The sequence below is a fragment of the Drosophila busckii genome, chromosome X, assembly GCF_011750605.1.
Source record: "Drosophila busckii strain San Diego stock center, stock number 13000-0081.31 chromosome X, ASM1175060v1, whole genome shotgun sequence".
Lineage (NCBI taxonomy): Eukaryota > Metazoa > Arthropoda > Insecta > Diptera > Drosophilidae > Drosophila > Drosophila busckii.
The window spans coordinates 16,021,271-16,042,696 of record NC_046608.1 but is presented as its reverse complement, the minus strand read 5'-3'; the positions used below and the strand labels follow the sequence as shown (position 1 = coordinate 16,042,696).

The 21,426-nt window shown below is 35.3% G+C and overlaps 1 protein-coding gene across 9 annotated transcripts in view; it reads right to left on the bottom strand.

Moving 5' to 3' along the window:
* Positions 1–21,426, bottom strand: part of LOC108606187 (potassium voltage-gated channel protein Shaker) — a 110,204-nt gene that overhangs the window by 23,449 nt on the left and 65,329 nt on the right. For 3 of the 9 annotated variants that reach the window (XM_033294573.1, XM_017996040.2, XM_017996042.1), the window contains exon 2: positions 16,230–16,581. The exons of 4 other annotated variants lie outside the window; for them this stretch is intronic. In XM_033294573.1, the coding sequence (XP_033150464.1) occupies positions 16,230–16,414 (185 nt within the window). In that variant the 5' untranslated portion in view covers positions 16,415–16,581. Of the gene's footprint in view, positions 1–4,191; positions 4,810–16,229; positions 16,584–21,426 lie in introns of those variants that run through there. 2 more of the 9 variants (XM_017996041.1, XM_017996045.1) reach the window with 2 other exon arrangements.

Genomic DNA, 21,426 nt, shown 5'->3' with positions numbered 1-21,426 from the left:
CTTCTGCTTTTGTTGCTGCTGCTGCTGCTGCTGTTGGCAGCGTTGTTGCTGTTGCTGTTGCTGTTGCTGTGGCTATCACTGTTGTTGCTGTTGTTTTGCTTTGGTTGTTGCCGCCGCCGCTTGAGAAACGTTGCATACTCTGAGGCGCTGCCATTAAAGCCATTTAGTTAATTATTGCTCGCGTTGCTTGTTGCATTAATTGTGTAATTTATTGTTTATGTTTTTTCTTTTGTTGCTATAGCTGTTGCCAATTGTTGCATTTGAGTTGCTTAAAGCTTTTTGTTGTTGTTGTTAGTGGACTGCAGCTGTTTATTTAAATATTTAAATTTTATTATAGTTTTCGTTTTGTATTTTTGCTTAATTTAGCTTGTTGTTGCTGCATTATAACTTTAATTTTACTTTAATTATATTTTGTTTAGGTATATATTAATTTTTTTTATTATTTTTACAGCATTAATTGCTGTTTAGTAATAATTTTTCAAGTATTTATTTATATTTTATAATTATTTAATGCATTTATTATTTTATTACGCTAGTTTTTCTATATTAGCTATTAGTTTTAAATAAATTTGTAGCATTTATTTTTGCATAATTTTAATTTATTTTTAAGCACGCTTTTATAAATATAATAAATGCTTTGCGCTTAAATCAATAAAAATTGTACTAAGCTCGAGTTCCAAATGTAATTTTTGTTTGTTTTATATTTAGCGCACACACACACATATATATATATATGCATAGCATCAGGCCAATGTTGGACGGCGGGCAATAGAATAATGGCAACGCGTCGAGAGCCAAACCGGAAACAGCAAGTGAAAATGTTAATTTCCGCTTTATTATTATTTTTTTTTTTTTAGGCACACGAATGAAAAAAAAGTAGCTAACAAGTTGTTGTTGCTAACTTTAGTTATTTGGCTACTAGGATTTTGTTTTTGGTATGTTTTCTATTTGGGCGCAGAGCGAGTGCGAGAGCGAGTGAGAGAGCAAGCGAGACAGGTAGCTTGGCCTATTGATTTTCAGGCCCAACACGCTCTTGCGCGCTTTTGGTTTTGCTCTTGTGGCGTTGTTTGCTTTGTTTAATTGTTGCAATTATTTAAAGTTAACATGCTGCATTTGTTTAATTTTATTATTGTTATTGTTGTTGTTCTTGTTTATTGTGGTCAAGGTTGCAGCCACACGCGACGCAAAGAGAGCGCGCGAGAGAGCAAAAGAGAGAGAGAGACTTAATTTAGTCAAAGCGCTTGAAATAAATTTTTATAATTTTTTTTATGCACATATTTAATTATTTGTAAAGCCGAGCAATAATATTTGTGTGTGTGTGTGTGTGTGTGTGCGACGAAAAGCAAACGCAAAAGCGAAACAAAGTGAAAATAGCATAACAAAAATACCAAAAAAAAAAACGCAAAAAAAGAATAAAATTAAAATGAAACGACATTTATTACAGCCACACACACACACATACACACACACACACACTAATACGCACGCATAGTCGAGGTGTTGGCACGAGCGCTAAAAAGCACGAAGCACAAAACGAACGCGAGAAATGCAAACAAGGGCGCAAAGCAAAACCAACGAAAACTGTGGCCCAAAGTGCTACACACACACACACACACACACACACACATGCAGCAGCAAGAAATTGAAGCGTGTAAGCGCTTAACTGCCGTTGTAAATGAAAAAGAAGAAGAAGAAAAAAAAGAAATGCGACGAGCGTGAGCGTGAGCGAGAGCAAGAGCGAGCGGCTCCAAAGCCAAAGAAAATGCTAAACAGCAGCCACAACAAAAGCGACGGCAAAATGAGCGCCGCGCAGCCCGCGCTAGTGGTGGGCGTCGTCGCAGTGGGGCGTGGCAGCTGTGCGGCCTTTCGCTTTGCTGCTGCTGCTGCTGCTGCTGCTTTTTTTGTAAGTGGGAGGTGGCTCAGGTGGCAGGCCCTGCACAATGGGAAACTTGTTGGCGGATTTATGCAGCACGCACACACACACACAGACAGACAGCGTGTGTGTGTGTGTGTGTGACACGAAAGGACACGACACAAAAGCACATGGCAGCGCCAAACGTCGTCTATGTGTGTTTGTTTCTAGTTTATTTTATGCGTGTGCGTTTCAAACATTATGCGCTATTTTTTTTCTCTATTTTTTTTTTTGTGTATTTTTGTGTGTTTCTGCTTTGCTGCCTGTTTTATTGGCGTCTGCAGCGCTTTGCACGCTGCTTCGTCATTGTCGCTCTCTCTCTCTCTCTCTTTCTCTCTTTACACACACACACACACACGCCTAGTTCCATAGTTAGCATAACATGCCCAACTGAGCGTGTCGACCCAACAACACGCATTACAACTTTAAGCGCAATAACAACAACAGTTTAGCCCATAAGTATGCTACTATTATTATTATTGTTGTTGTTGCTGTTGTTGTTGTGCTTTGTCGCTTGTTATTGTTGTCCACTAGGCTTACAACGAAGTTTCAGTTCAATTCTTGCCTAAGCTGCCTCAAAAGTTTCTGCTGCTTGACTAAAATATTTAAATTTAAATAGAATTTTGAATTTTGTTAGCTTTGTATATTAAAAACAATTATTTGTTTACATATTTGCTCATCAGTTATATGTAAATATAATTCCCTGTAATTTTTATAGCTACAATCAATTTATTCAAAGCAGAAATAAAATTAAAAATAATTTTTACTCTTTCATTTTTTTTAAAATTTGTTTTAAATAACAATAAAAATGCCACAAATTTTATAAATTCTATATTTATTATAACTTTTGCATGCCATTAACTTTTTTATTTATAATTATAAAAATCAACAATTATTTACACTTTGCCCTGCTCGTAATTAATTCATAAAAATTCAAAATTAATTTAAGTCTTGTCTGCTTCAAATATTCGCAACTCAATGCATATTTCTATTATTGTTTATTTTTTTTATAACAAAAAATGTGCTGCTGCTGCTGCTGCTTGTGCTGCTTCTTCTTCTTCTTCTGCTGCTGCTATAACAATTATCTTTATATAAATTTCTGCGCCTATCTTTGGCTGCAGCTTCTCGTTTGCGCCGTTTGCACCAAAAACTTCATTCACCTTGCGTTGCCTTCGGCATGGAAATGAGAAGAAAAAAAGGAAACACGGAAAAATTTCAACTGTCTTGCCGCATGCCACATGCCACGTCGTTTTTGCTTTTTGTTCTGTTTCGTTCGCTGTGCGTGTGTGTGTGTGTGTGTGTGTGCGTGTGTGTGTGTGTGTTTTGTTCTTTGCTTTTCTCTTGTGTCACGCGCTTTTACACGCCCCGTCTTTCTGCACTTGCCCTTGCCGCCCTTTTCACCCCCACCCCCACCCCAACACACCGCCCCTCGCACCCTCACACGCTACACTTTCCGCACCTGTTTCTCTCTTGTTTCCCTAGCTGAGCTGAGCAGAGCAGAGCTCGAGCTCGTCTTGCCTTGCGCTGAGTTGAGTTGAGTTGCGTTCAGTTGAGTCTTTAAGAACACACACACACACACACTTAGGCATTAGCCTATGCCTATTTTGTGTGTGTGCTGAGGTCTAGGATAAAATATAATAAAATGGCAGCTATAAATAAAATTCTCGCACTGCTCTTGGCGCTGTGAGAACTGAGAAAGCAAAAAAAAAAATAAAACCTGAGAACCTTTTGCATTTTATAATTACGCTGCTAATAAAAAAAAAACACAGTCTTAAATTTATGATTTAGGCACATAATAAATCGATTACACATACGCCTAGTTGACTTGCAAATAATATCAGAACATTTCTTGCCTTTGGTTTTTGACTTCAAAAAATTAGAATTAATTAAAAAAAGTTAAACAAAATTTAAAAGAATATTATTAATTACAAATAAATAAAATATAAATAATGTCATAAATAAAAAATATTATAAACAAGTTTAATATTTAAACAAAAATAAATTTATAAATATAAAAAAAATTCTGGTTGACTTAAAAAAATTCAAAAAATTTAAATACAATTTAGGAGCATTTTATTAATTGGAAACAAAATTAAATTTAATGCCTAAGCATATTAAATATAAAAAATAAAATCTACATGCAATAATTAAATAAAATTGAATATCAATTTTTGCTACTAAACAATGCCAAACAACAAAAATCAACTTAAAAAATATAAATAAAATTCAAGAAAAAAGTAAATAAATTATAAATAAAATAAAAAACACAAAATACATACAAATCATTGAAAGTTGTTTGCATATCCTCAGCCATAATAAATATGCACTCAATGCCGTTAGAATAAAATTGCATAAATCTTTAAAGGTCAGAGGCCGCATCCATTAACTGGCTACGTTGCAGTTGCAGTTGCAACAGTTGCTCGTTGCTCGCTGTTCGTTGTCATTCAATTGTTGATAGCAAATTGATTGATTAACCTAAACTGCATTCATTCGTTTGTTCAGTTGTGCTCTTAATCAATTTAGATTATAAACACGCACGTGTGTGTGTGTGTGTGTGTTGGTGTGTGTGTTGGGCTTGGAGAGAAGCAACAGTTTGATGGCGACTGCGATTGCGTTTCTGATTGCACAATGTCATCCATCAAGTGTGTTAGTGTATTAGTGTGTGTGTGTGTGTGTGCTCTTGGCATTGATTAAAGGTCAGCCCATGTAGCGGCATTTTGCATCAATTGAAAATCCTCTTAACTGTCAATTGCATTGCCAACATATTGGCCCAAGTGCCTAATGCCCTTTTCAACATTTATTAGCCGCAGTCGCAGTCGCCGCCGCAGTCGCAGCCGCAGTCGCAGCCGCAGTCGCAGCCTCAGAGACTAAAAGTCCGCACTATGAATTTGCTTCTGACAGCTGCACTAATTGAATAGAAATATTGACATACTGATGAATGCATAAATGCAAATATTTGAATTTAATAGAAATAAATGTATGCACAGCAGATTGAAATGCAAATGGGCATTAATAATTTAATAAATTTAAAAAAACACGCAACAAATAAATTAATCATGACTGCAACTAATTAATTAATGCATTTAAAATCAAAAAAAAAAAAGTTATTTAAATAATTAATAACTCAATATCAATGCGTGTGTAATAAATTAATAGAATTCAAGAATTCAAAAAATGCATAATAAATTCGCTTACAAAAATAATATAATAATAAAATATACAAATATATGAGAAATATAAAAAAATTGTAGCAAAATTTATATAAAATATATTGTAAAATATTGTAAAAAAAACTAAAGTCAAAGTGTATAAAAATAATAATAAATTATTATGTGCTGATTTTTTAACGCTTTTACTTTAATTATTCAAATAATATTTATTTAATTTAGTATTCAAAAATAAATATTTAAAAAAATATATTAAAATGATTTAAGCAAAGTAACTATTTGCATAAAATTCCTTAAAGTTTGGGAAAAAAATTATAATAAATATGCCGAAATATTTTATAAATTGTCTTGATATCGATAAATAAAGCTGCCAATCGTCGATAAATAACAGTAACAGTAAATGTATGAAGCCGCACTTTATTCCTGGGGCTAAGCTGGCATTATATTTATTCATTATAATTTGCTACATATGATTTGGTTTTTTTTTTCGGGCAGCAACATAAATTTCCATTAAGGCGCCTGCTGTGTGTGTGTGTTGGTGGGTGGGTGGGCGTGACAAAAAGGCACGCAGCAGCGCTTTAAAGGATTAAGCCAAGACATGTCACTTAATCAGGCGAGCGCTGAACAAGAAGAACAAGCGATAAATAAATATATATATATATATATAATATTAAATTGAGATGCTGGCGCAAAGTTTTAAGTGGTTTCCGATAACCCAAAGGCGTATGGCTATATAATATATATATATATGTGTGTGTGTAACTTTTGTCTTTGGCCTTTTTAGATGTTGTAGCGTTAATGTGTTGTTTGCTTTTTTGCTTTTAAGCTGCTTTTTTCTAGCTATTTTTGTGTGCAGTCTATTTGCACGTGAGAGCGAGAGAGAGAGAGAGAGAGAGAGCAAAAGAGAGAGAGCGAAGCATGAGTGTGTGTATGCGTAGCAAGTGACACACACACAGGCAAATAACAGCAGCCGCCATTGCAGGCCAGGCAGGCAGCGTAAATTGCCTTTGGAACGTCCTTAAGAAGGATATGCTCGAAAATGTTGCTTAGGGCTGTGCTACTGCCTAAGCGGCAGCTGTTGTTGTTGTTGCTGCTGCCACACACCTGCGCGCAAAAACAAAAACAACAGCGAGCCAAGACAATTTTTATTTGTTGCAAAAACTAAACTAAACTCAACTGCCTGTTCAACTTACTTACTATATATATTTTATTTATATGCATATATATATATATATGTGTGTGTGTGCATGTATTTGTATCTGTGTATTTAACAATATGTTTGTTTCATTCGATTTGTGTTTTGCTTATGCACAAATATTTAGTTTACAATTTATTTGGCATTGCCAACAATTCATTTTATTTTATTTTATTTTATTTACATTTATTTTGTTATACAGTTCATCATGCCTGCCTTTTGTTATGTCAAGGTTAGCGCATTTAATTTATTTATTCTGCATTGATTGCATTTTTTTTGTTTAGGCTGCGAGTCACTTTCACTTTTCTTTTTGTTGTTGTTGATTTTTTGTTGTTTTGCTTTGCTCACCCCAAAAAAAACTTAATCACAATCAAAAATATAAACTTGGTTCTTTATTTATTTGTTTAATTTTAAGTTACGAAACGGAACTGAAACATTTTGCACACTTAACTGCTTAAGTTTTTTTTTTTTTTATGTTTTAGCGGTTTAAGTTTTTGCGCGTTTTTTTATTTTTTGTATTTTCAACTATTTGTTTGGCGTTTCGTTTTGCGTCTCTGTTTCGTTGCTGCTACTGTTACTGTTTTTTTTTTTTGGTTTTTTTTTTTGCTTGGTTTAGCTATTTTGCCGTTATTTTCTCGTTTAAATGCTCGTCCTCTCGTTTCGGCATCTGCTGTCGGCTGCAGGCGACGCGCTACTGAGCAGATAGAGCTTTTGGTTAATAATGCTCTATGGGCTGTTCCAATGCCACGCGTTCCGCACACACGCACACAATCTGCAGCAGCATCAACAATGCGCAGCGCAAAGTTTACAGTTACAGCTGTGGCAGCGACTGGAAGCTGCCAACAGCTGCGCCAAAAATTTATAAAAAAAATTCAATTTCCAGCTTAAGTTTTTAAACTCACTAGCAGTAACTAGTGCAGCAGTTAGTCAGTCGCTTAGACTCACAAACGTTTTAGTCAATGAAAAAAGCTTTCGCCAGAGCGTGTGCGAGCGAGAGAGCGAGAGCGAGCGTTGCTATTGCCAACGCAGACGCCGTTAGACGTTAGCACGTGTCCGTTGTGCCAATTCCAAAGCGTTTCGCAACGCCCGCGTCTTATAAATAAATTCGTATTTCATTGCAGCTAAATATATTTCGAAGCTTTCGAAGCAATTTGCTGGCAAACGCTTTGGCAATTGAGACAAAAGCTCAAGCTGCATTGGTTTGGTTGCCTGGAAACTGCCGGAAGCTGCGGCGCACAGCTTCCAGTTTAAGCGCTTGCCCGCCTAGTTGCAAAGCTTGCACGCCAGATGGCGCGCAGTTTTGGCGCGCTTTCTTTTGAAAAGCGCAGCTTTGACTAACGATTTAACTGATTTAGTTTAGTTCAATGCACTGACGTCAAATGCTGAACCACCGCCCCTTTTGTGCAATTCCAAATTCATCTGAATGCCGTGCCAAAATCAATTACTACTACGCTTCGTAATTGTGTTGTCGTCCGGCTCGCCAGTAATGCCTGCAGCACGAGCCTGCAACCTTGAACCTCTGCTTCACCCTGCGCAGAAAAACGACGCCAGCAGTCTACATCGAGGAAGTTCCTGTACCACATAAGACCGAAGCCAAATATCTTGGAGTGATCCTAGATAGGAGACTGACGTTTGCGAAACACGTCACAGTGATGAGTACCCGCATTCGTGCAGCGGCGTCAAAGCACTACTGGCTACTCTGTTCGCGTAGTAAATTGTCGCTCGCCAACAAACTGACGATTTACAAGCAGATCATTGCTCCAATCTGGAGATATGGATGCCAGATATGGGGAATTGCGTGCGACAGCCAAATAAAGAGAGTGCAGGTGACCCAAAATCGGCTCCTAAGGCAGATCTCAGGATGCGAGTGGTACATCCGAAACACTCTCCTGCACAGGGACCTTAAGATGGCCACGGTCTTTGACCAAATAACGCACTCCAGCGTACATAGGCAGCTAGAGCGTCACAGAACGTTGCGCCGTAGCTTGGTCAGAGAACCGTCTCCAACGCGACTAAACAGCGCAACGAGGACCTATGGCAAATCCGAGAGATAGATGAATGTTTGTTAGTTGTAATTATTATTTTTTTATTTTTAATGTTTAATTCATTGAGATTCATCTTTCAATTCGCACATTTACTTGGCACTCAATAAACAAATTTTGTCGAAGCATACCCGAACCTATTAAATATAATAAAAAAAAAAAAAAAAAAAAAAAAAGAACAATGATAGTGTGTTGAATTTGTCGGGGGTTTGAGTATAAATCGAAATATTATCAAGATGCCGGCGGGTCGCTCGTCCCATTTTACGTCGTCTCATCTGCTGTTAAATTGCTTGCAAAACTCTTCATTAAATTTAACCCTGAATTGTTATTAATGAATTTTTGTTCATATTTATTTATTTGCTTGCTAAGCAATAACCAATAAATTAAATTATTTATTTACTTTAAAGTATAAGACAATTTGCGCATCACTATTAATCTAGAATCCAATTAAAACATAAATATTACGCATACGACTATTTCGTTTATTTATTTTGCCAATTTAAGCTATTCCGATTCAAATATTCAATTATATTTTTTGTTGTATTAAATCGTTTAGTTTACATTGGTAATAGCAAACTAATTTAAGAACAAATTACACAACTAAATAAATTGGAATTTAAAAAAAAAAAATCAGATGCGGCTCAAATAAGCTTTGACTATTGCTTATTGATTTAAATTAGGAAACTATTAACTACAAATAAAAGCAATGAGTTGAAAAAGAAAAACGCAGCATGAGACAAACACTGGAATAATATTATTCATTTCTTAATTGTTGCTACATTTTCAATTATTATTATTATATATTATTATATTGCTATTTTTGAAGCAAGAGCAATTAATTTAAAGTAGATTTGTAGCAACTCATTGTTTATTTAATATTCAATAAATCGCTTAGCCTAATGAGCCAAGATTTGACTTGAGAGACTTCAGTCTAGTATCTTTGCAATATGTTTGATATTTTAAAAATAATTTAATTATTTAATTCAACTTTGATTTAAATACATTTCTGCTTTGACTTTTGTTTTAATATAACAAAAATCAAATTTAAACTAAATTGATACAAATTAGAGCATTTAGAGTGGCGTATAAATATTTATGCAGCTGCTTTACTGCAAGCTGAATAAATTGCTTGGCATAAATGAAAAATATCTATAGCACACTTACATATATATATATAACTACTATATATGCTAGTTATATTTAACCGCAGGCAAAGCTGCGCGCTGGCAAATTCAAAATCAATTTTGAATAAAAAAAAAAAGTTGCCATTGCCATTTGGGGCAAATGTAGCGCTAAGCTGAGGCAAATTTGTCACAGCTGAGCTGTGAATTTATGCACAGAGAGCAAAGGCAGTGGCAGTGGCAGTGGCAGTGACTGGGGGTGGGTGGGAGAGTGGGGCGCAGCGCTTGGCAATTAGCAGTCAAAGCGTTTAAAATGTCTGACACTCGTGCAAGTTTAATTACGCGAGAGGCAGCAGCAGCAGCATGAAGGGCAAAGGCAATAGGTGAGCAGGGCAAGTCAATGAATGCTAAAAAGAAATGCAAAAAGAGCAACTAAAAGCCTGGCCGACTTTCAGGCGCAGCAATAAAAATAATAAAATAAAATAATATATGTATGGCAGGCGCGCTTGTCTATGTGGCAAGCAAAACAGAAAAAAAAAAAAGAAAGCAAGAAATGAGAAATGAAAAAAAGAAGCAGCAAACAACGTGCAAAAATTTATGGCACAGAGTCCTTCGTAGCGTGTTGCAGTGTGGCAGAGAGTTTGGCGCCACAGCGGCCTCGCAGCCGAGCAACTCCCTCTCACTCTCGCTCTCGCTCGCTCTCGCTCTCACTCTCAGTTGCGCTTGCAGCTGCATTGACTGCTGGGCAGCTTCAAATACTTAAATTGCTTGTCACTGTCTTTGGGTCGCCCTTTCTCTCGCTCTCTCTTTTGCTACCTGCGCTTGCTTCTTACTTTCGAGTTGAGCCAAAAGTTTTGGCTTGGCCTTCGATTTTTTACTTTTGTTGCAGCAACGCGCGGCGCATATCAGTGGCAGCTGCTTTTCCCTTTTGAGGTTTCAATGCCACACACTCTCACTCGCTCTCTCGCTCTATCTCAGTCTTGCTCTTAGCTCGCTTGATTGATGCGCGCAATTGCCAGGGAAACTCTCAAAGCTGACTTGGCATTCTGCTCGCTCCAAATGCTGTCTGGGGCACACACACACACACAGTTGCCACATGCCACTTGTCACATAACCTCAATACGCCGCTCCAATGGTCGCTCTGCCTTGCACCTGTGGGTCAACTTGCCCCCACCCACCACCCAGCCAAAACTTTCCAAGTACATTTTCCTCCAATTACACGAGTCTGTGTCATGTGTGGCGCGTTAGTTAATTTGCTGCATAGGCTGCTACTTGGCTTGGCGTCAAGCCGACTGCAACTGCAACTTGCAACGCGTCGTCACTTTGTCTGCCTCATCGACAGCAGCTGTGGCAACTTGCCGAGTGACACTTCACAAAACATTTATTGAATTTAATATTCAGTCGCCTTAGCCTAAGACAATTGCAGCAATTATTTTCAATTATTTTGGCGCGTGCTGTGTCATTAAATTTATTCACTAATAAATAATTGAGCGGAAAATTCGACGTCTCAGCGATTCGCATGATTTTTAGACTGCAATTTTGCTCAATTAAATGAAGTTGTCATTCATTTGATTTGTGGTCTATACAAATGAATGAATTCATTTGAATCATTCTTAAATTTGATATTCGATTTGAAGTTCGATATTGAGCTGCTAATCACTTAAATGATTCAGAGAATGCAAATTTGCCAAAGAATTGAACTGCATCAAATGAATCATTAGCATTTGATTCATTGCTGAATTCTAAATGAATTTTCTCTTTTAATTATGAATATAAAATTTAATTATCAGCAATTGTTGAATTAAATCAAAGCATTATTTTACTTTTAATGATACTAAACTTAATTAATCAATCATTGTTGCATTAAATTGTTGCAAATTAATGTTTCTAATTGTTAATTAATTGTTGCATTAAATTATTGCAAATTAATTTTTCTAATTAAACTTGCTAATTAATTGTTGCATAAATTGTTGCAAATTAATGTTTCTAATTAAACTTCATAATTAATTGTTGCACTAAATTATTGCAAATTAATTTTTTTAATAAACCTGCTAATTAATTGTTGCTTTAAATTGATGCAACTTAATGTTTCTATTTAATCTGTCTAATTAATTCTTGCATTTTATTGCAAATTAATTATTCTAATTAAACTTGCTAATTAATTGTTGCATTAAATTGTTGCGAATTAAGTTTCCTAATAAATTGTTGTAAATTAATGTTTCTAATTTAATTTCCTAGTTTACTTTCAGTTAGTTGAATACATGAGCTTCAGAATTCTAAACTATTTCTAGTCTGCAAATTAACACTAAAACTATGAAATTCTATAATTTGAATCATTTTTCAACTAAACTGATTTTAAGCTTGCAAATTAATGCGCCTAACTTTAAAGCAAAATTCAATTTGTGCACTTAAAGTTGCAGCTGCAGCAAACTGACGAATTCCAAATATATGTGTGTGTGTGTGTGTGTGTGATGCACGTGTATGACCTGCTATGAGTTGCTGGCAATTTGCTGCGCCTCGTTGTCGCGCCATTATGCCCAGCTGTAGTGCCACGCCCCTAATGCAACAACAACAACGCCCCAACAACAACAAACAACAAGCAACGAAGCGCACCCACTAGAATCAGTTGGGGGCAGCAAACTCCAGCGCTATGGAGACTCTCAATGCAGCTGCCAAATTGAAGTAGATGCAAGTGGAATTGTCCTTGAGTTCACACACACACACACACACACACACACACATACAAATGCATAAATGCCTCAGCTTAAGCATTGCTCAAATGCAGCTAAAACTGAACTGGCTTTGTTTTTAGCATGACTATCGCTCTCTCTCTCTCACTCTCTATCTCTGTCACTCACTTACTGACGTATCTGTGTGTCTCTCTGGCATGCTGCAGCTGCTGCTCAATGTATGTGTGTGTGTGTGTGTGTGTGTGTTTTGGGCTTTTATGGCTACAGAAGTTTGTGTTGCATTTTTGCGTTTTTTGCAACTCGCCGCAGTTTAGACTGACGTCCTTGTCCACACCCACCACACCACACACACTGCACGTCATGCGCCTCTCAAAATAGTTGAAAACAAGTTCAGCAATTTAAAGCGTTCAAAGACGCGACTTAAACAAATATTTGCTATCAAGAATTCATTTGCTTGCATGACAACTTGCAGCATGACGACGCAAAAAAAATATAAAAAGTAAATGATAGCCTTACAACTAAAAAATCTTATGCAAGACTTCAGTCGAACAAATATTGTTGGCACAGCAAGCTAATTAAAGAAAGAGTTTAGCTCTCATTTAGATAGTTAGATTTATAATAAGGTTTGTTATATATAAATGTTATATTAAGTTTATTAAAAAAGATATATATAAAAATTATAAATAAATCTTATAATTTTTTCAATATTGATTTATTTTGTTTTTTTTTTTTTAGATTAAATTTATATAAAATTAATATAAATCTTAATAAAAAATTAATAAGCTTTCTTCAGTTCTTTATTATTTATTTTTTTCTATTTAATTTTTTTATGTTTTTGCTATTCTAAATGTATATATTTAATATATAAAAATAAATTAAAATCAAATTATTAATTTTTTTTAACTTTGACTTTAATTTTATTTATTTAAGCAAGCTAAATAAAGTCAATTTAAAAAAAATTGCGTATTTTTATCTAAAACGTTCTGAGCTTACTCAACTAATCAAATCAATGTATAAAATTCTAACTAAAGCTACCTTGCATAATATTAAATAATTTTTAAATTTAAATTTAAATTGGCAGCAAATTCAATGATCAATCACAATTTATAAGATTTCAATTATCTAATTACAAATTTTATAAATTTTATTCAATTGAATTTGCATTTTGTTTCAATTTGAGTTTAGTTTTTAGCTCACTTTTATTTTATTATTGCTTTCTATTAATTATTATAAATTTAGATACATTTTTTCTTCTTACTCTAGCACTTGTCTTATGCCAGAATTTATCTTCAGTCATTAAAGCAATGCACCCCATTGATAAAATAAATTGCACTTTATCTATGTATATAATAGTGAATGTAGTGTGTGTGTGTGTGTGTAAATTGCAGCTGCGTTTTGGGCATGTTTAATGTAATTACCAAAAGGCTTTCAATGCACACGAGCATTAAAGTCAGCGTCAGTCCGTAGTCCACTTGCAATTGCAGCTGTATGTGTGTATGTGTGTGTGTCTGGCTTTATGCCAAAAATATCATTCTATAAAATACGAGATTAAGCACAAGCCAAAGTACACAAGTCCAATAAGAAACTTACAACGAACTGAGTTGAGTTCTTGTTGTTTTAGCTCTTGTGTTGTTACTGTTTGTTGTTGTTGCTGTTGCTGTTGCTGTTGCTGTTGCTGTTGTTGTTGCTTTTAGGCTGCTCTTTTGAAAAATACATGGCACAATTTTTGGTTGCTGCCACAGAGGCGAGGCGCCAACGTAGCCGTCGCCACTTGACTTCCCCATTCCACTTTTCCCAGTTGCTGCATTTTAGTTGCTGCTGCTGCTGTTGTTTTCGTTTTCGATATATGCATGTCGTCCCATTGCCATGTGTATATATCTCACTCTCAATATATATGCGCATATATAGTGAGAGCTGCCTGCAGGTCTGAAAATGTTTAGCAACCTTAGCAGCAGCCACAAGCTACGAAAAGCCAAAAAGCTTCCAAGTGCCAGTCCATGTACTTGCAATTGGCTTAACACTTGGGCTAGCTTATGTGTGTGTGTGTGTGTGTGTGTGTGCTAATCAGAGTTAACTGCATAAAGGGCTAAACAATAATTTATGCACTTTGTAATTGGAGCTTAGTGTTTATGCATTTATTTTAATAGCATTAGCAATTTTATTTTATTATGCTGCATTTTTTGTTACTTCAAAAATATTTAACTTAAGCCACACAAATCAATTATTATTACTAACAAATTTAACATTTAATTTACAAATAAATCTTTTTTTACAGCTGCCAGCATAAATAATTTCATTTCAATTAGCGTCATTATTTTATAAATATTTTCTTTGCTTTTTTTATGTCTCAATAAATCAGTTAATAAAGCAAAACAATTAATTGTATTAAATACAAATATTTGAGTTAGTGTCAATATGTAATAAAATAAAAAATATGTTTGTTGTATATGTAAATATTTTTTAATGCTTTTTATTTAGTAATAAATTCAAGTCACACATTTTTCATTTGAGTTTATTTGTATTCAATGCATTTTTTTATATAAAGTAATAAACAACAAAGCAAAATAGTTGCATTCATAATTTGCTTAGTTTTTTTAAGCAATTTAAGCAAAAATATTGTTTACAAACTTTGCTTAATTTGCGCTGTAAACGCAAAAAATATTTAATATTAATTTTGTATATTTATTTTTGTCAGCATCAAATTCACTGAAAACAAACATAAATATTTGCTGCACAATTGTTTAAGTTTTTTATGCATTTTATGCGAAATTATAAATAAATAAGAAATAAAATTTAAAAATATTTTTCAAGAATTTTCCCGCACATATTTCATTTTCAAATGGCAGCAAATTGAATTCAATCAAAGTGGAATGCATATAAATATTTTCTTTGCTATTTTTTATGCGCAAGATAATTAAATTTGCTTTTGATTTAAGCGGTGTGGGGTGTGTGGAGTGGGGAGTGGGGAGCTGCACTTGAAAGTTGTGCGACAAATTGAATTAAAAACGCGACAAGCTATCGATATTAATTGCATGCCAACGCAGTTTTTTGTTAACCAGTGTAGTGTGTGGCAAATTTATGTGCCGCAACACTAAATGCATTAAGCACTTGTAATTTGATAAACTTATGGCAAATATTTGCCAGCTGTGCAACCATTGATAATATGCAGCAGCAACAACAACAAAAGCAACAACTGGTGCCTTTTAATTGAAATTTTATTTGCCAAGTCGTCGGTCGTATGTGAAAATAATAAATTTTCACAACATAAATTCAGCAGCTCGCTCAGTTTAGTGAGCCGTAAATCAAGCGCACATTTCATGCAATTTAACAATAACAATAACCAACAGTAACTATTATTTTTTGACTGAATTTAAGGCACGTTTTTTTTTGTTGTTAGGGGAGCTGCTGTCTAAATTAACCAAAGCGCTACATTGCCCAATTATTTGCTCGTATTTCTCGCTGCTTTTTAATTTGCTGTCACACAAATGAAATTTATGTGGGTAGCAAGGTCATATTTTAACATAATTTGATTAACTTACACACACACACACGCATGCACACGCATGTGAAATATGCTTTACGCTTGCTGCAGTTTTGATTTAAAACATTATTTAATTTATTCAACTCGAAATATAAACACGAAATTGCAATTACAGTTTAAATTGAGCATAACAAGCATTTTTAACAGTCAGTATAATTTCATATTTGTTTATATTGCATTATAGCTGCTGCAAGTTCATAAATTATTTATTTAATTTAATTACACACTGCTTTAAGCATTAACTGAATTTTGTTGTGCATTTTAATTTTATTTGAATTGACTTTATTATTAAATGCATTTTGCTTTAAATTTTTTTTATTAATTCAATTAATTCATATGAAATTACTTTGAAGAAAGCTCAAATTTATGTTTTGCCTTTGCGCATTGCATTTGTTAATTAACAACAAAAAGGCACAACGAACTTAGCAACTTTACAAAAATGTAAAAAGTCGTGAGCCTGCCTAATTATAAATATATATGTATATACTTAACAGCTAGTTTTAAGCTTTGTGCTAATAGTTATAAATAATTATTGTTTTTTCTTTTTTTTTTTTTGCATACCCGTAGCCATCGAGTGAGTTGCGTTGTTGTTGTTGCTGCTCTCGTAGCTGAAGTTTACGTTCGGCAATTTTCTTTTGCTCCTCCTTTTGCTCGAGTTGCTCCTTTTGATGTTGTTGCTGCTGTTGTTGCTTTTTGCGATGCTGTCGATCCTCACCGAGGCCATAGAGGCCAGCAACGGCAGCCATTGCGTATACGTAACACACACACGCTTAAGCACACACGCACACACACAGAGACGCAGCTTAACTGTGAGAATTGCAGAATTCAGCAGCAATGCTGATAAATTTTTATTGTTGTCGCCATTATTGAAATGATGATGCTCTCAAAGGCTTAAACACGCGCACTCGACACACTGCAGGGCATAATTTTTGGTATAAGAGTGGCTCAGTTAGCAGTTGTAAATGCAAGGGGGGGGAGGGGCGGAGCTTGTAAGTGAAAACGACGCCAAAAGCCACAGAAACGCATTAAAAGTTTTTGGCAACTTGTTTGCTTGTGCGCTAGTGATTTACGCTTTGTTTTCAATGCACACACACACACACACACACAGACACAGTCAATGCCAAAAAAAAAAGAGAGCGAAAAAAAAGCTATCATAGCTATAGCTATAAGTAGCTGTATGCAAGGCGAAGAGCAACAACAACAAAAAAACTATTGCATACCTTGCGGCGCCAAAGGCAAAACTTGTACGCAGAAATCAATTATACAATGGCCAAGAACGCCCAGCACCACCCACACACCCACAACGCACACATTGTGACATTATACACAATTATGAAAAGGCACGAATGGGTGGGTGGATGGGTGGGTGTTTGGGTGCTGCTTATTACGTAAAATAACATTGCATAACGTTCGGTACGTTGCGTTGTTGTCAACGCTGTCATTATAGCCAATGCTGCTGTGTTAATGGCACTGCTAATGCCTCACACACACACACACACACACACACACAGACTGGCAGCTGCAGCGATAACTATATGTATTTGCAACTGTAATTGCAATAATTTCAAGCATATCGCACAACATTTCCATAAGCAATCAAAGGCGGCCACATAAACAAACTCAAACTCAAAGCAAATCAATGCAGCAACCAATACAGCGTATCATATAACAAACACAAACAGCGACGAAGAAGAAGAAGAAGAAGGACTTGCAACTGGGATTATGCCGCGACCATAAACAATGGCTTGAGGTGGGGGGGGAAGGCGCATAAGGCAACTTGCTAAGTATTGCTGCTAGAAAACTTGCCACAAGCCGCAGCAGCGTCAAGTGTCTGTATGTGTGTGTGTGTGTGTGTGTGGCGCAACTATTAACTTGTCTAACTGCATAACTTAAGCTTGTGGCACAGCGGTAAACAACTCGAAGCTAAAGCGCACTTGTAAATTCATTTGCTTGTGCCAACAAATTATGCCTAATATTGTTTATAAGCAATATATTTAACGCTCGCTCAACTGTGCAGCAACTTTATTAAAAGTGCAGCAAATTATGTTGCAAGACTAACTGTACAACTTAAGCTATATAAATTGTGCATTAAACTTTCTTTTCTTTTAATTTTGCTGTTTTTTATTGCATATTCTCTTAAATTGAGTAACTAAGTAAACTAAATAAAAAAAAAAATATATAAAACAAATAACGTTTAAATCTATTTGCTCCACATTTATTTTGAGAAGTTTAACAAAGTTTAACTGACTTTCATTGTTTACTAAATTCTACTCAACAAATTAAAAATAATTTCGTTATTTTTTATGCTCAATACTTTAAATATGCTTTCAAAATTCAAAAATTTCATTTTGAGCATAAAATTTTATTTCTTTTTTATGCAAAAAATAAATAACAAAAACTCTTTATTGAATTATTTTTATTTATAATTAGTTTCAAAGCAAAAAATTAATAAGATATTTGAAGATTTATTTACCAAGTCTTTATTAATTATTAATAAATATTTGCTATTTAATTTTATATATAACAATTATTTTTTGCATATTTAAAAATAAAATAAAATTAATTTTCAAATTGTGTTAAAAATATGAAAATATGAATTAAGAAATAAATTATTTTATGCATATTTATTTAAAAATAAAATAAAATTCATTTTCAAATTATGATAAAAATATGTAAACAATCTCTAAAAAATTCCTCATTAACTATATATATAATAAAGTAAAGTAAAGTAAATTAAAAATGTTACCCTATTAAAATTATTCCTTATTAAGTTTATAAAGTAAAAATTATTGCTTTGAATTTATTTTCGCTGATGAAAAATATGGAAATAATCGCTAAAGTAAAATTAAAAATAAAAAATATCACATTGTCTATATTGCATATATTACTTATTTCTAAAATATTAACTCGAAGAATTGAAAATTTTTCTTTATTAAGTTTTAATTATAATTTTATATATATAAAAATAACTTTACATAAAGTTCATAAAATACATTTGTATATTTTTTTTTAATGCCAAGGACTTTTGCCTATGGAAATGGAAAAAATGGCAGCTCAAGAGGCTCTTACTTAGAGCCTGCGAGAGTTGAACAATTTATCAACAAGTTTTATGTGTGCTTGGGTATTATTATGCCAATTAATAATACTTATGCTAATTGCACATATGTATGCATAAATATATAAAGTCTAAGTATATGTTGCATGCACATGTGTGTGTGGCGGCGGCAAGTTAAGTGGGCATAAGGTTAAGTGGGGGGAGGGTGGGGGCGTTGTTAGCCACTTGTCGCTGTGGCTGTTGCTAGCGCCACTTGGAAAATTGCTTCCGTGTTGAAATTGAGTTAACAATGCTTGGCAAATGTTGAAGAGGGTCGAAGGGCACACGCTGAAGGGGGTGGGAGAAAAAAAAAAATACTGGCACTTGCCTTGTCAAGAGCTGTGTGCTATTGATTTATATGCGCAAACAACAGAGACAGAGAGAGAGAGAGAGAGAGACTGAAGCACACACATGGATATCAAGTATACGACATGTTGCTGCTGCTGCTGCTGCCGCTGCTGCTGTTGATTGCTGTCTGTCTGTCTGTCTAATCAGCAAGGTGAGAGCGAGACGCAGCGAAAGCTTAAAATGCAATGCCAAACACTTGGCAACAGCATCGATGTAAGCGCATTAACGTTAACAATACCAATAGCAAGTGAACCGCCACCACCCACCCACCCCACTTTGTTTATAATCGCAGCGCACACAAGGTCAGGGGGGGGGGGGGGGCGGAGCGGGGGGGGGGGGGGGGGCGCTAAAGCGCGCGCGTGCGAATCAATTAGAGCCCTTTATGCTGTTTACATAATTTGCACCCATACACACAATTTATCGATAACATTATCGATAATTAGCCAACACTTGAGATTTATTGATTGAGCGGCAGCTGCAGCGCGCTCTCAAGTGCTTTTTGCACTTGATTTCTAATTAAAAAACGTAATCAGAGCTAACACCCCAAGTACTATGGGCAAAAACAGCAAAATATATGACATGCAATTTTTTGCTGAGCACTCAAAGCAGCCATTAAGACTTTACAACAAACTGTTGCAAACGTTAACTGACAAGTACTATGGGCAAAAGCAGAAAAATATTAAAATAAATTGCATTTTTTTTTTTTGAGCACAAAATGCACTTAAACTGCACATAGTGCAACGACTGCATTAAAGCTGAACTGTTGCATGAACATAATGAAACTGTTGCTATAGTTAACTGAGCAGTACTATGGGCAAAAGCAGCAAAATATTAAAAAACTTGCATTTTCTTAGCACATAAACTGCCCATAGTGCAATGACTGTTGCAATAGTTAACTGACAAGTACTATGGGGAAAAAACAGCTACAAATTTGCAACAATATTTTTTTTTGCACAAAATGTACTTAAGCTGCCTATAGTGCATTTAAATTAGAAGAGTTTTAAATTTTTTGTGCGCACAAAATGCGCTTTAGTTGCCCATAGTGCAGGCTGTTGGCTGCATTAAAATTGGGTTCGGCGCTAATTTGAAAGCAACAACATTAATGCTCATTGCGCTGCTTTTGCTGCTGGCCCAGAGATTTATAGTCTGCCTTAATAGATAGAGCGAGAGCGCATGAGAGAGAGAGAGAGAGAAAGAGAGGGAGAGAGATGGAGAGTGGCAGCGTAATGCGTATTTAATGTGCTGCAGCCACACACAAGAGCCAACAGGTAAAAACGTTGCACCTGGCCACGCCCACTTGATGCAGACGCCTCTAGTAATTAATGTTTATGCGCCATAAATCTGTCAACTGCCATTGGCTAAATGATAGCTGAGTGCACTTCTCAGTGCCCCCCAATCAGCCCCTCACTTAACTGTGTGCCAACATTAATCATAGCTATGGTGTATATATTTAAGCTCGATTTTTCAATTCGATATGGCAGCAAAATTGATTTTAAGTTTCAATTAAATTGCGTTGCTTGCATTTTAAGGCAAACAGCGAAGCATAGAAATAAAATGTAGTAGCAAATTTAAAGAAATTCGCGAAAATAGTTTGAATTATGCGAAAGCATAAACCAAAAATTAAAAGCTTCATTTACTTCAGAAGCTTTACTGGCCCCTAAAATCAAAAGCTATCATCAGCTATCAACCAAGGCGCTTCTAATCAGAGCAATCATAACGCCAACTTGGACCTACGCCATCCAAGTTTGGGGTACAGCCTCCAAGCACGTGCTGCTCGGCGTGCGTCAGGCCTTCCTTGGTACGTAACAAACCAGGCAATTGAATGGGACTATCGATTTATACTGATCGGAGTTAAAATTAACATAGACAGCAGCCGACTCGTTGGCTAGCAATCTGGTCAACCCGCTAACAATAAGAATATTATTAAGAAAATAAAAAAAGATCTGTTGACCTGACAGGAGAATAAAATAAATACACTCCAATAATCCCATTGATGACCGAAATAAATAAATAAATATGTTCCCTCGCATTCAAAAGTATGAATGCTTTTAATTTAAAAAAATGTCAAAGTGTATAAACAAAAGGCTTGTGGTAGGGATACTAACGGGACACAAAGAAACTGGGGGCCTCACAAAAGACGACGGCTGCAGCAAATGTAAAGAACCAGGGATCCACAAAACCCTAGAGCACCTTCTATGCGAAACCCTAGAACACCTTCTATGCCAATGTCCGGCACTTGGGAGATATCCACACTAAAAGCAGCAGCAAGGGCAAGTCCCGGCTCGCTACTGAGATTTGCTAAAAGCATCAACATAC